This window comes from Carcharodon carcharias, chromosome 8, assembly GCF_017639515.1.
Source record: "Carcharodon carcharias isolate sCarCar2 chromosome 8, sCarCar2.pri, whole genome shotgun sequence".
NCBI lineage: Eukaryota > Metazoa > Chordata > Chondrichthyes > Lamniformes > Lamnidae > Carcharodon > Carcharodon carcharias.
The window spans coordinates 93,258,705-93,273,127 of record NC_054474.1 but is presented as its reverse complement, the minus strand read 5'-3'; the positions used below and the strand labels follow the sequence as shown (position 1 = coordinate 93,273,127).

Below are 14,423 nucleotides of genomic sequence, written 5' to 3'. Positions count from 1 at the left end.
GGATTAGAGAAGCGCAGGTACCCTTGAGGTTTATGGGGCTGGAGTCGATTACAGAGCTCGGTGGGGGTGAAGCCACAGAGGGGTCTGAAAAGAAGCATAATCAGGATATTGCCAAACTCAGAGCCAATGTAGTTCAGCGAGCACAGCGGTGTTGGCATGGAGTTCTGGATGACCTCAAGTTTATAGTAGGTGCAAGGTGAGAAGATCCCACCCAGTTTTCTTTTTCTTTCTCGCTTGAAGACACTTTGTTTTGTTTTTGAGATAAGGTCCACTGATTCCTGCAACCTCCATAGTCTTGCATGGCTGACACTTCTTCACCAAGAGTCAACATAATCGGTGTGGGGAGGCCAGATGACCATGGATTGCTATCCTTGCCCAACATCTGCATCAGTACACCTCCAGCAAGGGGAATTCTGTGCATCGAACAAGTGCCAATTTTGCATTTCCTGGCAGAGGAATGCTGCAACTGAGCTCTGGGAGAGAATGGTTATCTCAACGCTGACCCAGAAGGGAACCTGGGCCTTCCCTCCAGCTTAATGATATGTGACACTTGAAATGGGTAGACCATAACTGGGACGAGTGCTCACAAGATAAACTCAGAGGAAGAAAGTCTTTTCACCTTACCCTTTCTGAATATTGACCCAACGATTGTCCCGTTTCAGCATTGAGCTACTTCTGCAAATAATGGGATGTCCAGGCTTCAACTACCCTTTTTGGAAACAACTTTTAGCTACCGATCGCCCGCTGTGTAAAGAAATCTTCCCCAGCTTTGTCCTAAACTTCCCATCATGAGCCTACACTTTTGCCCTTTTTCCCTGGTGTCTCTGAAAGTAATGCATCAGGCTTACTCTCTCTGTCCTGATAAAGTATCTTATTTCCATTTTCTTCTCCCTGACCCAGGGATCTGGTGCTGTTTCCTGATTGATTTTTTACCTCTGAATTTGTTTATATATTTTTCCTTCTTCAGAACAATATGATTGAGCAGGTAGGGTTGGTTCTGGAACGCCCTTTGTTACTGGTAGTCTCTCAGTTGTAAAGCATTTCTCTAACGCTTTTTCAATTCTTCTCTCCACAGGTCGTTGTCTCCACAACGGTGAATGTGGATGGCCACGTGCTGGCCATTTCTGACAACATGTTCGTCCACAACAACTCCAAACATGGTCGGAGGGCTCGAAGGCTCGATCCCTCTGAAGGTACGCCCTCTTATCTGGAACATGGTAGGCATATCATTTTCATTGGTTAACGCTAAACCCTCCCACCCTGCCCCCACCCCTCCCCACCAATCCCAGCACCTAATTTGTAAATGCTTGTGAAGTTCTGTGTATTGGTGTTCCAGCTGCAACATCTCTAGAACTTTTTATTTCATCGAAATTTAGTTACGATGACAGCAGTCACTGCTGCTGGAACAAATAGGCAGCATTGATGTAGAATTACACAGACTATAAAACACTGAAACAGGCCATTTGTCCCAGCTGGTCTATAACAGTGCTTATGTTCTACACGTACCTTTTCATTCCCTTTTGTGTCTAATTCTATCAACATATCCTTGTGTTCCTTTCTCCCTCATATAATTTTCTTCTTCAGTTCTCTGCCGAAAGGCAGATCCTTGGTGACTATCCACTGAACCACAGAAAAAGTGCTGTGACTTTTTTAAACTACAGGCAGGGCGTGGAGACTACCTCAGCTGGAACAGGGATCGAACCCTGTGATGTTGGCATTAACGTGATCCACACTAGCAGTCTAGCCAACTGAGCTAACCAACTCTCCCCACACACTCCAATATACTTTACCTTAATTGCATTCAAGTTATTTGCCTCAACTACTCCTTGTGATAGCGAGCTCCACATTCCAATCACTCTTTGGGCAAGGATGTTTCTCCTGAATTCCCTATTGGATTTATGACTATCTTATATTGAAAGCCTCTAGTTTTGACCTCCCTCACATCTGCTCTTTGCCTACCTTATCAAACCCTTTCAGAAGAAGTCTTATCAGGTCATCCCCTAAGCCAGAGAGAAGTCCAGTCTGTTCAATCTTTCCCGCTAGATGTAACCTCTCATTTCTAGTATAATTCTTGAAATATAAATTAATTGATTACAAATGCACAACAAATCAAGGACTGATGATTTGGAATGACCAAACTTTCAGTTATTAATGAGTGATTTGCTTTCGCTTAACCTACTTAAGCCTAACTGGCTTCTTAACCTACTTGCGCAAAATTGTCACACTTACACTGCAAGTCATGTTATCGGAGCTAAAATTATGGGACTTGTTGAAGGATTACATCCCAGTCCATGTCACTTGCCCACATCATTAAGACTTCTCACTGTTTTGGACTCTGGAGTGACTATTCATTAATGTTTCCCCTTAAACACTGACATAACACAGCAAAATCTTCGTCACCACAGTGAAATCAAAACACATAGCTCATTCATTTCACAGTCTCAAAACAGTGAAAACCCTCACCTTGCTTAGTCTTTGCTTTCTGATTTATATCTTTCTAACTTGTTGGTCTCTCTTACCACAGTTTCCTCTTTCATCTATATTCTCACTATTCTTATCCTGGAACTGCCTAGTTTCTGCGCTGACGTTTCATTATCAACCAGATCACGTACTGAGGCATTTTCTCCTCTCAAGCCTTGCTGTGCCCAAGGCCATGTGTAATAGCTTAGTTACTGTACTGGGATAGGCTAACACAACAGAGACCAGGAACTGAACCATGGGAGCTTCTTTACATTACACACCACCATTACCAACTCAGCTGTCAAAACAGCACGTGAGGGTTAATCATCTCCTTACACTATAGAGTCAAGTGTCCAATGTACTGTAAACCCAACCATTTGATCTATTGTAGACCCAATTGTCCAATATAATGTAGATCCAATGATCCAATACAGAGCCAAGCATCCAATATAATATCGAAATAAACAATGTATTTATACATCACCTTCCTAGACCTCAGGATGCCCTGAAGTACTTTATAGCCAATTAAATATCCTTATAATGTAGGGAAATACCACAGCCAGATTATGCACAGCAAGGTCCCACAAATGACTTTGAGGTAAATGATAATAGTTAGTCATAACAACATAGAATCACAGAATGGTTACAGCACAAAAGGAGGCCATTCAGCCCATCATGTTTGTGCCAGCTTTCTGCAAGAGCAATTCACCTGTCATGCCCCAGCATTTTCCCCTGTAGCCCTGCAAGTTTTTAAAAAGCAAAATACTGTGGATGCTGGAAATCTGAAATAAAAACAGAAGATGCTAGAAAAACACAGCAGGTCTGGCAGCATCTGTGGAGAGAGAAACAGTGTTAACGTTTCGAGTCCATGTGGCTCTTCAGAGCAAATGCACAAATGTACATATGGCAGAGCAAGTTGAAACAGCAGTTAAAAAAGCATAAGGGATACTGGGGAATAAAGTATAAAAGGGACATCCAGTACAAAAGCAAGGAAGCTATCATAACCCTGTATAAAACAGTGGTTCAGCCTCAGCTAGAATATTGTGCCCAGTTCTGTGCACCACACTTTAGGCAAGATGTGAAGGCATTAGAGAGAGAGTGCAGAAAAGATTCATGAGAATTGTTCCAGGGATGAGGAACTTCAGTTATGTGGATCGATTGAAGAAGCTGGGGCTTTTTGCTTTGGAGAAGAGCAAGTTGAGAGGAGATTGATAGAGGTGTTCAAAATCAGGACCATCTGGACAGAGTAGGTAGAGTGAAACTGTTCCCATTGGTGGAAGAATCAAGAACCAGAGGACACCAATTTAAGATGATTGGCAAAAGAAGCAGCAGCAACATGAGGAAAAACTTTTTTATGCAGAAAATGGTTAGGATCTGGAATGGACTGCCTGAGAGTGTTGTGGAGGCAGATTCAATTGCGACTTTCAAACAAGAATCAGATCATTATCAGAAGAGAAATAAATCTCCTCTCAACTTGCTCTTCTCCAAAGCAAAAAGCCCCAGCTTCTTAATCGATCCACATAACTGAAGTTCCTCATCCCTGGAACAATTCTCATGAATCTTTTCTGCACTCTCTCTCTAATGCCTTCACATCTTGCCTAAAGTGTGGTGCACAGAACTGGGCACAATATTCTAGCTGAGGCTGAACCACTGTTTTATACAGGGTTATGATAGCTTCCTTGCTTTTGTACTGGATGTCCCTTTTATACTTTATTCCCCGGTATCCCTTATGCTTTTTTAACTGCTGTTTCAACTTGCTCTGCCATATGTACATTTGTGCCCATATACCCTCAGATCCCTCTGCTCCTGTACCCCATTTAGAATTGTACCTTTTATTTTAAATTGTTTCTCCATGTTCTTCCTGCCAAAATGAATTGCTTCACACTTCTCTGCATTAAATTTCATCTGCCAGTTATCTACCCATTCTACAAACCTGTCAATGTCCTGTTGAAGTCTATCACTATCCTCCTCAAAGTTCACAATATTTCCAAGTTTTGTGTCATCTGCAAATTTTGAAATTTATACCAAGGTCTGGGTCATTAATACATATCAGGAAGATCGGGGGTCCTAACACCTGCCCCTGAGGATCCCCACTAGAAACCTCCATCCATTCTGAAAAACAACCATTCACCACTCGTCTCTGTTACTTAATAATTTCATATCCATGTTGCTACTGTCCCTTTTATTTCATGACCTCTAACTTTCCTCACAAGTCTTTTCTGCAGCACTTCAACAAATGCCTTTTGGAAGTCCATGTACACCACATCAACAACATTACCCTCATCAACTCTCCCTGCTGCCTTATTAAAAAACTCGAACAAGTTAGTTGAGCACGATTTGCCCTTAACAAATCCATATTGGCCTTCCTTATTTAATCCATAATTGTTCAAGTGACGGTTAATTTTGTCAGTTGAGGGATAAATATCGACCAGGCCATTGGGGAAGCTTAGCACCCCTTCTTGAAATAGTGCCTCGGGATAATTTACCACCTCAGAGGGAAGACTTGGTCTTGGTTTAATGTCTCACCTGAGACACAGTGCAGCACTCCCACAGAACTGCACCAAAGTGTCATCTGAAATGATGTGCTCAAATCTCTGGAATGGGCCTTTAAACTATGACCTTGGGAATCAAACGTCCAATCTAATACACTATAGGACCATGCACCCAATTTCCAACGGGTCTTCTATCTGATATACTATTCAATATACCATAAGGCCAAATGTGTGCAACAAGCAGTCAAACCGGTCTCTTTGTAAGTAACAAAAGGTAGATTTAATTTAATCAGCTACTTCATGAAGCTTCACTATAGTATCACAAAAATTAGGGGAGTGTTGGCACTACCTGCACTCTCAAGTTGAGTTGTAAGGGAAAATTATGTTCTAATTGGTTCAATTTCATATGTAAATTAGATACAATTAGCATAATTTCTTCATAAGTTGCCCATAATGGCGTAACAATTATACTCACTTAAGTTTTACAAAGATTGTTCTTATGGATTTGCCATTATGGAGGAAAGTCTATTTTCTAATTAACTTAATTGGCATAAGCAAATGAGGTTGAATTAGCAGAATGTGCTGATATGGTATCTCAATTAGCCAAACAATTATACCCTCCTAGTTTCATAAGAGTTAGAAATTTCAGATGGCGAGCTGTGCACAAAACTGTGATAAAGTTTGAAAGTGCTGAAGGGAGCTCTGCTACAGCTTCCTATTGTTCAGGTTGTTGAAGATGGATAAGTAAATTGGCTTGGGGAATTCATCATCAGTTTTATGCCTCGTGACCACCACTGATCTAAACTGCGTCTGGCGGACCTATTGGGATTTTTTAATGTTTCCCCAATTACAGTCAACAGCTCAGGCTTCAGTCACGTGTGAATGTGCTGACTGTTTTAGAAACGCTCTGTGGTGTTTGGAATTCTGAATTTAAAATGTGGGTAAAGTTAAGCTCAATAGAGCTCTTCATTTTGGTCTTGCCTCTCGCCCTGCTGCACTCTATGCTACCCAATCACCTAATAGCAGAGGCACTACATTATGTGGCATCTGTTTTGAGTCCAGTGCCAGGATCAGCCAAACTTAACAGTAGTGGTGCGACCTGTTGTGTTGGTGCCCCTGAGGGGTCGGGAGAGGTAAAACCAGTCAGGTTTCCTGTGTTCGACCTCTGCTGGGAAGCACATGGGTTTGGCAGCAGGGCAAGCGTAGGATGTGGTTAAATTGTGCTGCCCTTCACATTCAAATAGTCTGTAGACATTCATTGTCTAGCCTCACATGTGAGATGCCTGTGGATGGTACCCTTGGAGGATCAGCACTCTTAGTGCAGTTGGAGACTCTTTCCACAGTCCAAGTCACTCAACATCTGGAATATTTCCATAGCTGGTTGCCTGTTTTTTTTATTCTTTCGTGGGATGTGGGCGTCGCTGGCTGGGCCAGTATTTATTGCCCATCCCTAATTGCCCTTGAGAAGGTGCTGGTGAGCTGCCTTCTTGAACTGCTGTAGTCCATGCGGTGTAGGTATACCCACAGTGCTGTTAGGAAGGGAGTTCTGGGATTTTGACCCAGTGACAGTGAAGGAATGGCGGTATATTTCCAAGTCAGGATGGTGAGTGGCTTGGGGGGATCTTCCAGGTGGTGGTGTTCCCATGTATTTGCTGCCTATGTCCTTCTAGGTGGTAGTGGTTGTGGGTTTGGAAGGTGCTGTTGAAGGAGCCTTGGTGAGTTGCTGCAGTGCATCTTGTAGATGGTTCACACAGCTGCTACTGTGCTGCAGCGCTTTGTAACCTATAATGCTGGATACCAAGCTGCATCACTCATTTCACCCCACCAGTGTCTCGCATTCAACTAAAGCTAAAACTAGCTCTCAAAAAGGCAATAGTGAATTGGTAGACCCTTTCATTATGTAAATCAGGCAGGCTACTCAACACTTGGAAATCACGTAAAATGTTCACGGGATGTTAGATGTCTCAGGGCTAACACTCGAGCACCTTGAAGGGCTTACAGCACCAATTGCTTAATACACATTAGTGTGTAGCCTGCATGTGCAGAAAAGGTCCTGTTTCTTTCATTAATGTTGACTTGTGTTTCCCTTTATGGAATTGTTGTTGTTTCCTGGTTGGCTTTTTATAAGCCCCATCTCCTGTTAAAAGATAGACCATCATTGTCTGGACTCATTGGCTCAAATCTTCTGAGGAGCAGCAATCATCGTCGGATTACCACACTGCTTGAAATTTTCCTCGCTCCGAAGCAGCTCTGCATTTCTTGCCAGGTTTTCTGAGCCCGGCTTTACCAGAAATGCAGAGCGCAGCCTCTCTCGGGACACTCTGTTGCAGCGCAGTAGAGTTGAGGGAAGACAGGACTTGGCCCATTTTTATGGCACTAGCTGCCTTGTAGTAAGTTTAAAAGATTCAGTGTGAATGTTAATGAATGGGTAGGGTGAGTGAGGTGGAAGGTGGTTTGGGCGGCAATGAGTGAGATGGCCAGCGAGTAGGGTGGCAGGTGGGTAGGATAGTAGGAGGGTAAGTGGTAGGTGGGTCAGGGGTTGTTGGGTTGGGATGGAAGGGGTAGTTGGGTGGTTGGGGGTATGGTGCAGTCAGGAGAGATAGTCAGGCTGGGTTGGGGAGACATTAGGGTTGGGTCAGGAAGGGTGTCGGGTGGCCTTGGAAGTGTTTGGGGGTCAAGAGGGGAGTTGTGGGGGGCCAGTGTGAGTGTTTGCGGAGGTCAGTTCTGAAATTAGCCAGATGTTAGACTAGGTTGTAACCTGTCTAACATTTCCTGGCTAACAATTCAGCTAAGTCCCATGGAACTGTCCCAAGTCTCTTTGCAGAGAGCCCCAGGGAGCAGGGGAATTGTCTATCTGAAGTTGAAACTCCCCAGGCAATTCCCACGGAGTTCAGTGAGTCAGGACTTTCGCGGGGTCCTGACGTGCATCTTGAGTCATTCCCTTGCACTCGCATGTGCACACACACACATCCCCACATGATACACACCCACATGATACACGCATGCACACACGCATGCACGCATGCTCGCACACACACACCCACCCATTTCCAAAGTGGATCATTGCTGTTTATCATTGTCACAGGATAGCTGGAACGGTGCCTGGACAGTCACATTCCCCACAATTTCTTTTTGTTCTATTTTGACCTCATAAGCTGGTACTTTCTTTGCAGCTACTCACATCCTCTCCACCCCACATCCGCCCACCCACAGCAACTCATACACCACAGACTGTGCCCTGGAAATGACAAATTAATAACTAGGTATGAACTGTGGATGTGAACCAGGTGAAATGATTCCCAATGTCTTCCTGAATGTTTTGCGTTGCCTTTAACCTTGAAATTATGAGTTATTTTTAGGCAGCAGCAATAGCAGAGAGAAAAAAACCCCAAAGCCAGTTGTCAGGACAAGAAAATTTTAAACCAGGAAGCATACTGCCTTGACCAATCAGGGTCAAGCTGCCTGGTTTAAATTTCAAACAATTGGCAGTTAACTGTCACTCACCATCAGTGATGCATTCTCTAGGGCAGCACCACTTTCCAACCAATCAGCATTCTCTTCACGTACAGTATAAATTGTTGTCTTCCCCTTATATTTGTATTCCTGTAAGTGTCCTGATGAGTGCAAGACATGTCATGTCTCTTTTTTCAGCAACACACTGTCTGCTTTATAATGCCCCTGTGAAGAGCCTTTGAACATTTTGTAATATTACAGGTGGTATATAAATACAAGTTTTTGTTGTTGTTGTTACAAAACCTCTTCTGACAGATGCACACACCTACTTCCCCATTCCACAGTCAGTCAACTGAAAAACTTGAGTCAATGTAAAGTTACGCTGATCGCCATGTGTGCCTCACCCCCTCCCCTCCCTCCAAACTGCGCTGTGTGGTTAAACCTTGTTAGATTCAGATTTTAGCGAGATTGGTAAGCTCGTCTTCAGCTGAAAGTCACGCCATTCCCACATCACGTCGGATACACGTGATTACAAGAGACAAAAAGATGAAGCGGAAAACGTGAAAGGAAAAGCAGGGAGTCTGTCAGCAACTGGAAAGGGAGGGGGAAGAAAACAGCGAGCTAACATATGGGTAATAGATCATTCAGAAACAACTGGAATTTGCATTTAGATAGCGCCTGTAAATTGATGGGTCCACGTCTGAACCTTTAATCCATCCTTTTTTTCTCAGACGCTGACAGACAAGCTGCTCATTACAGAACTTTCAGTTTATACCAGGGGTCTGTGGTGAAAAGTTGGGAGAGCACCAACAATCCTTGTCAGCTGCTTGTTAGTATTAGAACGTAACTGGGCTTTTGGTGGCAGCAAATCGAGCTGTGCCCCTGCTTCAGAGCCATACTCTCCATGGTCAGAGTGTGATGTGGAACCAGCATAGAAACTCAATTCTCTGAAACAGTGTTGCTGTAAGGAGACACTAGTCAAACTGCCGTTGATAGTATTTATGTTGCTTGAACAGACAGAAGCCCCTTTATTTCCCAGTTGAAAATATCCCCATGCTATATAGCACCAAATGTCCAGTGATACACGACATCCAGTCATATCTTACACTAGACATGCAATTGATCTTGGACACCATTGCAATAGATGATTGGAAATTATTTGACAGCCCCTCTGATTTTGTTTTCCATGGGCTTTCAATGGAGAACATGATTGAGCAGTGTGTAAAGCAGGCTGACGACTCGCCATCACCTGTTTTGTGCTACTCTCCCTGAGGTCATTTTTACTCCCAATGCATTCCTTACCCCTATTGTCACTGCTGCCACCCTGTGTTTCAAACATCTGCCTTGTTAGCAAGCAAAAACGAAGATTCAAATTAAATTAATGCAGAGAAAGAAAAATTGAAAGATTAGCTGGTCATTGGGGATGGCATCAGCACTGTGCATTAAAATTGAGATGACCTCTTCAGTTGCCTCCCTTCCCCTAACCCATCAGGCCAAACTTTCGCTAAGTTTCCCCCCACCTGCCCTAGCCCTGAACTCCTGTCTTTGTCTAGTTTCTCTCCTATCTCCCCTAATACCTGCTCCAAGCTCATCCTGTCCATGAGATCTATCTCCTGCTCCCTCAACCCAATCCTCACTAAACTGCTGACCAGCCAACGTCGCCTCCTATAGGCTGGCCCTTGTTAACAGTTCCATCTCCTTGGATACTGTCCCTCCCTGATTTAAGTTTGCCATCATCATTCCTCTCCTTTCAAAACTAACCCTTGACTCCTCTGTTCTTGCAAACTGCTGTCCCATCTCTGACCTCCCTTTCCTCTCCAAAGTGATTGGACTAAATGCCTCCAAAAACAGTGTCCCTCTTTCTGCAACCCCATCTTTGAATCTCTCCAATCAGGTTTTTGCCCCTCTACTGTGCCCAAACAACTCTTGTCAAAGTCACAAATGGTGACTGTGACAAAGGTAATCTACCCCTCCTGATCCTTCTTGACCTGTCTGCAGCCTTTGACACAGTTGACCACACCATCCTCCACCAACGCTTCTCCCACTGTCATCCAGCTGGCTGGGGAGGTCGGGGGGGGGGGAATGGCTCCATTCTTATTTATCCAGTTGTACCCAGAGAATCACTAGCAGTAGCTTCTCTTGTTCTTGTGCCATTCTTTTGGTGTTCCTCCAAGGATTTATCCTCGGTCTCCTCCTATTTCTCATCGGCCCCTCAGCAACATCATTCAAAAACACAGCATCAGTTTGCATGCATGCTGATGCATCCAGCTCTACCTCACTATTACCTCTTTTGGCTACTCCACTGTTGCTAGGTTATTAGACTGCTTGTAGTCTGGATTAATTTAAATTTCCTCCAATTAAATCTTGGGAAGATGGAAGCCACTGTTTTCGGTCCCTGCCACAAACTCCGTTCCCTTGCCACTGACTCCCTCCCCTCTTCCAGGCAGCTGTTTGAGGCAGAACCGGGGCCATTCACAGCATTGGTGTCATATTTAACCCCAAGATGAGACACTAGATAGGCCTCATCTGGAGTACTGTGTCCAGTTCTGGGTGTCACACTTGATGAAGGATGTGAAGACATTGGAGGCAGCACAGAGGAGATTCACAAGAATGATTCCAGGGATGAAGAACTGTAGCTATGAGGACAAATTGGAAAGGTTTTAATTGGAGAAAAGAAGGCTGAGAGGAGAATTGCTAGAGGTATTCAAGATCCTGAGGGATATGGCCAGAGTAAATAGTGAGAAACTGTTCCCGCTCAAGGGAGCATCAAGAGCTAGAGGGCATAGATTCAAAATAATTGGCAAAAGGAGTATAAGTGATGTGAGGAAAAAGTCTTTCATCGGGGCGGGTGGTTGGAGTCTGGAACGAACTTCCTGAGAGGGTGATGGAGGCAGGTTCGATCAAGGTATTCAAAAGGGAATTGGATTGCATTCTGAAAAGAAAGAATGTGCAAGGTTACAGGGATAAGGCAGGGGAGTGGGACCAGGTAGAATGCTCTTACAGAGAGCCAGTGCAGACTCATGAGCTGAATAGCCTCCTTCTGCACTGTAAAGATTCTGTGATTTTGTGATCTGATCACAAACCCAATCCATCACTAAGACTGCTTACTTCCACCTAAATGTCCCCAGACTGCCCCCCACCTCAACTCATCTGCCCTGAGACCATGTCTTTGTTACCTCTAGATTTGACTGTTCCAATTCACTGGGGGCTGACCTCCCACTTCCCACCTTTCATAAACTCGAGGTCATTCAAAACTCTGTTGCCTGGGTCCTAACTCTCACTAAGTCCTTCCTGTTCACCCATCACCCCAGTTATGCAACATCTTGATTTTAAGATTATCATCCTTATTTTCAAGTCCCTCCCATGGCCTCACCCTTCCTTAGCTCTGCAATCTCCTCCGGTCCTATAACCCTCCGTGATACCTGCACTGCTCAATTCTGGCCTCATGAGCATCAGAGATTTTAATCGCTCCACAATTGGCAGTCATGCCTTTAGCTGTCAAGGCCCAAGCTCTGGAATATCCTCCCTACACCTCTCCACTTCTCAACCTCACTTTCCTGCTTTAAGACAGTCTTTAAAATCTACTTGTTTCATCAATCTTTTGGTCATCTACCCTAATGTCCCTTTCTGTTGCTCAGTGTCAAGTTTTGCTGATACTGTCTCTGTGAATCAGCTTGAGAGGTTTTATTACATTATGAGTGCTCTCTAAATACAAGTTATTATTGTTATGCAATATGGGCAATTACATGGGGACAGGTGAGGAAGAAGTGGTCCAGTGATAGGACATTTATGCAACAGTTATAGCCATTGCCTGATCACCTTGTCGACCTCTGCCAACAGCCCTTTCTCATGGACAATCAAGATGGATGGACAATCAGGAGGCATGGACAATCAGCTTTCCTGCTGCCCAGTCTAGTAACTCTCAGTATTTATTACAAGTTAATGCATGCCTCCAAATTCATTCCTATTTAACTGCGTATGTATGTATATATCACTTCTGAACAATTGGGGAAGCAATATTTCTTTGTCTTATAGATTTATTCATTAGTGAAGCCAATTAGTGTGATGTATCCTTGCATTTCACTGCTGTCTGTAACTCTCAATTAGAGAACTGATTTTCACCATTATTGCTCTGAAATACAATATTATAATTATTTAAAGATTTGCTGGAAAATGCTGCAGAATAATTTAAATCTAATGTACATTTTTTCTTTAAAGGCGTAATTGCTTTGCCTTAGCTCAGGAATTCCACAACCTTCCTCTGGATTCTCTGAGGCTTTAGATAGCAAACCTTACTGCATAGTGTGACATTGAATCTTAGAGACCAGAAGAGCTAAGTTAGCTGTTGTCAGTCAGACTAAAAAGGACTCCCATGATTAATCCCAGTGCTTCGGGCCCAGAGAAGGGAAAAATCAACCCTGAATCCCATTCCTCATCCCTGTTCAATGACTTCTGCTGGAAAGGATGGATAATGGGTGAAGAAGAAAGACATGTGAGCACTGATACTTTCCATTATAGAATAAGCCACCCAACACTCCCTATCTAGGTTTGCGCAGGATGTGAGGCCTCTTGGGGAGGATACATGTTCCTGGAGAACTGTACCCGAACAAGAATGAACTCCCTCAGGGAGCAGGAGAGAAAACTTGGGTGGAGAGGTGTGGGGGTGGGGGAAAGAAAAGAACTGTACTAAAGATGATCACGAGAGAGAACCTGCAATTGTATAGCACCTCTCATGTTCTAATGCAGCCAATGAAGTACTTTTCAAACGTAGATACTGTTGTAAAATTGACAAACACGTGTTCACAGGAATGTTCTACAAACAGCAGGGAGATAAATGGACAGACACAGAGCAGATGAAATTTAATGCAGAGAAGTGTGAAGTGATGCATTTTGGCAGGAAGAATGCAAGAAACAAAATAAAAGAACGTATTTAATTTTTAAGCGGTTGCAAGTTTCGAGAAGGCTGGGGGTGTACATACTCAAATGGCTGAATGTGGCAGGACAAGATGAGAAGGCTGTTAAAAAAGCATACAGGATGCTTGGTTATATAAACAGAGACATGGATCGACATTTAATGGAGGTGACAGGGGTCTCACCCACCAGCTGGAGAACCGGCGATAGCCCTGGGCATTTCTTTTTGGAAAGGCCTGCCGAATTAAATACCAATCAGGCACTTAGCTGGGCAACAGTGGGCTTTTCCTGGGATCAAGGACCCCGGGAGGGGACAGACATCCTGCCCATTGACACTTGCCAGCTAATCAGAGGCCAGCAGCTCTTCCTTGCTCACCAGCGCCACTGGGGAGGCATTGGCTGCTGCTGGTAATGCACCCGCCCGAGGCCCAGGATTGTCGAAGGACCAAGGTCACAAGTGATTGATGGTGGTAAAGGGAATTGCGGGTTGGAGTCTGTCGGGGGAGGGGTGTTGGCAGCAAGGGCAGAGACTTGCTCTCAGCCAAACCCCCCCACTTCCCAATGCTGGGTTCCTTAACCAATCACTAAGTGCCTTTGCACAAGGGACCTACTCCCCGGAAGCCTGCAAGCAACCCTGAAAGGGTTTGCTTTGCAGGATTCCTTCATGATGAGTTCCGTACCCGCCATTGGGTTGCGGTGGGATAAGGTTCTTAAGTCACTTAAGGGCCTTAATTGACGGCTGGGCATGAAAGCCGTCCACAAGCCACCAAACCAGTCACTGCCCATTGGATGGAATCCTACCCACTTCAGAAATAATCGCTGGTTAGGATTATTTTCAGGTCCTAACCCTGCAATTGCTGTCAGTGCACCCGCTGGCACGTTTTTCCAAGAGGTGGCCTGCTAATCAGCTGCCTCTGCGTCCCAGTCAGGAGGCCTGTGACCTTGGATGGATGACAGCCCCATTGGCAGAGGTGAACTGTGCCACTGTAGGATGGGGTCCATGATGGTGCCTCCATCTTTAGGCACCCTCTGAAGATGTTTCCATTTCAAAAAAATAAACAGTGGCCACAGCAGCCAGGCTGCCATTCCTCCTTTACAGGAAGGCCT

General features: G+C 44.4%; 1 protein-coding gene across 4 annotated transcripts in view; it reads left to right on the top strand.

The window, feature by feature from the left end:
* ebf1a (EBF transcription factor 1a) overlaps positions 1 to 14,423 on the top strand; it is a 492,107-nt gene that overhangs the window by 240,112 nt on the left and 237,572 nt on the right. For 3 of the 4 annotated variants that reach the window (XM_041193630.1, XM_041193629.1, XM_041193627.1), the window contains exon 8: positions 1,076 to 1,217. In XM_041193630.1, coding sequence (XP_041049564.1) covers positions 1,076 to 1,217 — 142 coding nt within the window. The remainder of the gene's footprint in view (positions 1 to 1,075; positions 1,218 to 14,423) is intronic. The other variant, XM_041193628.1, reaches the window with a different exon arrangement.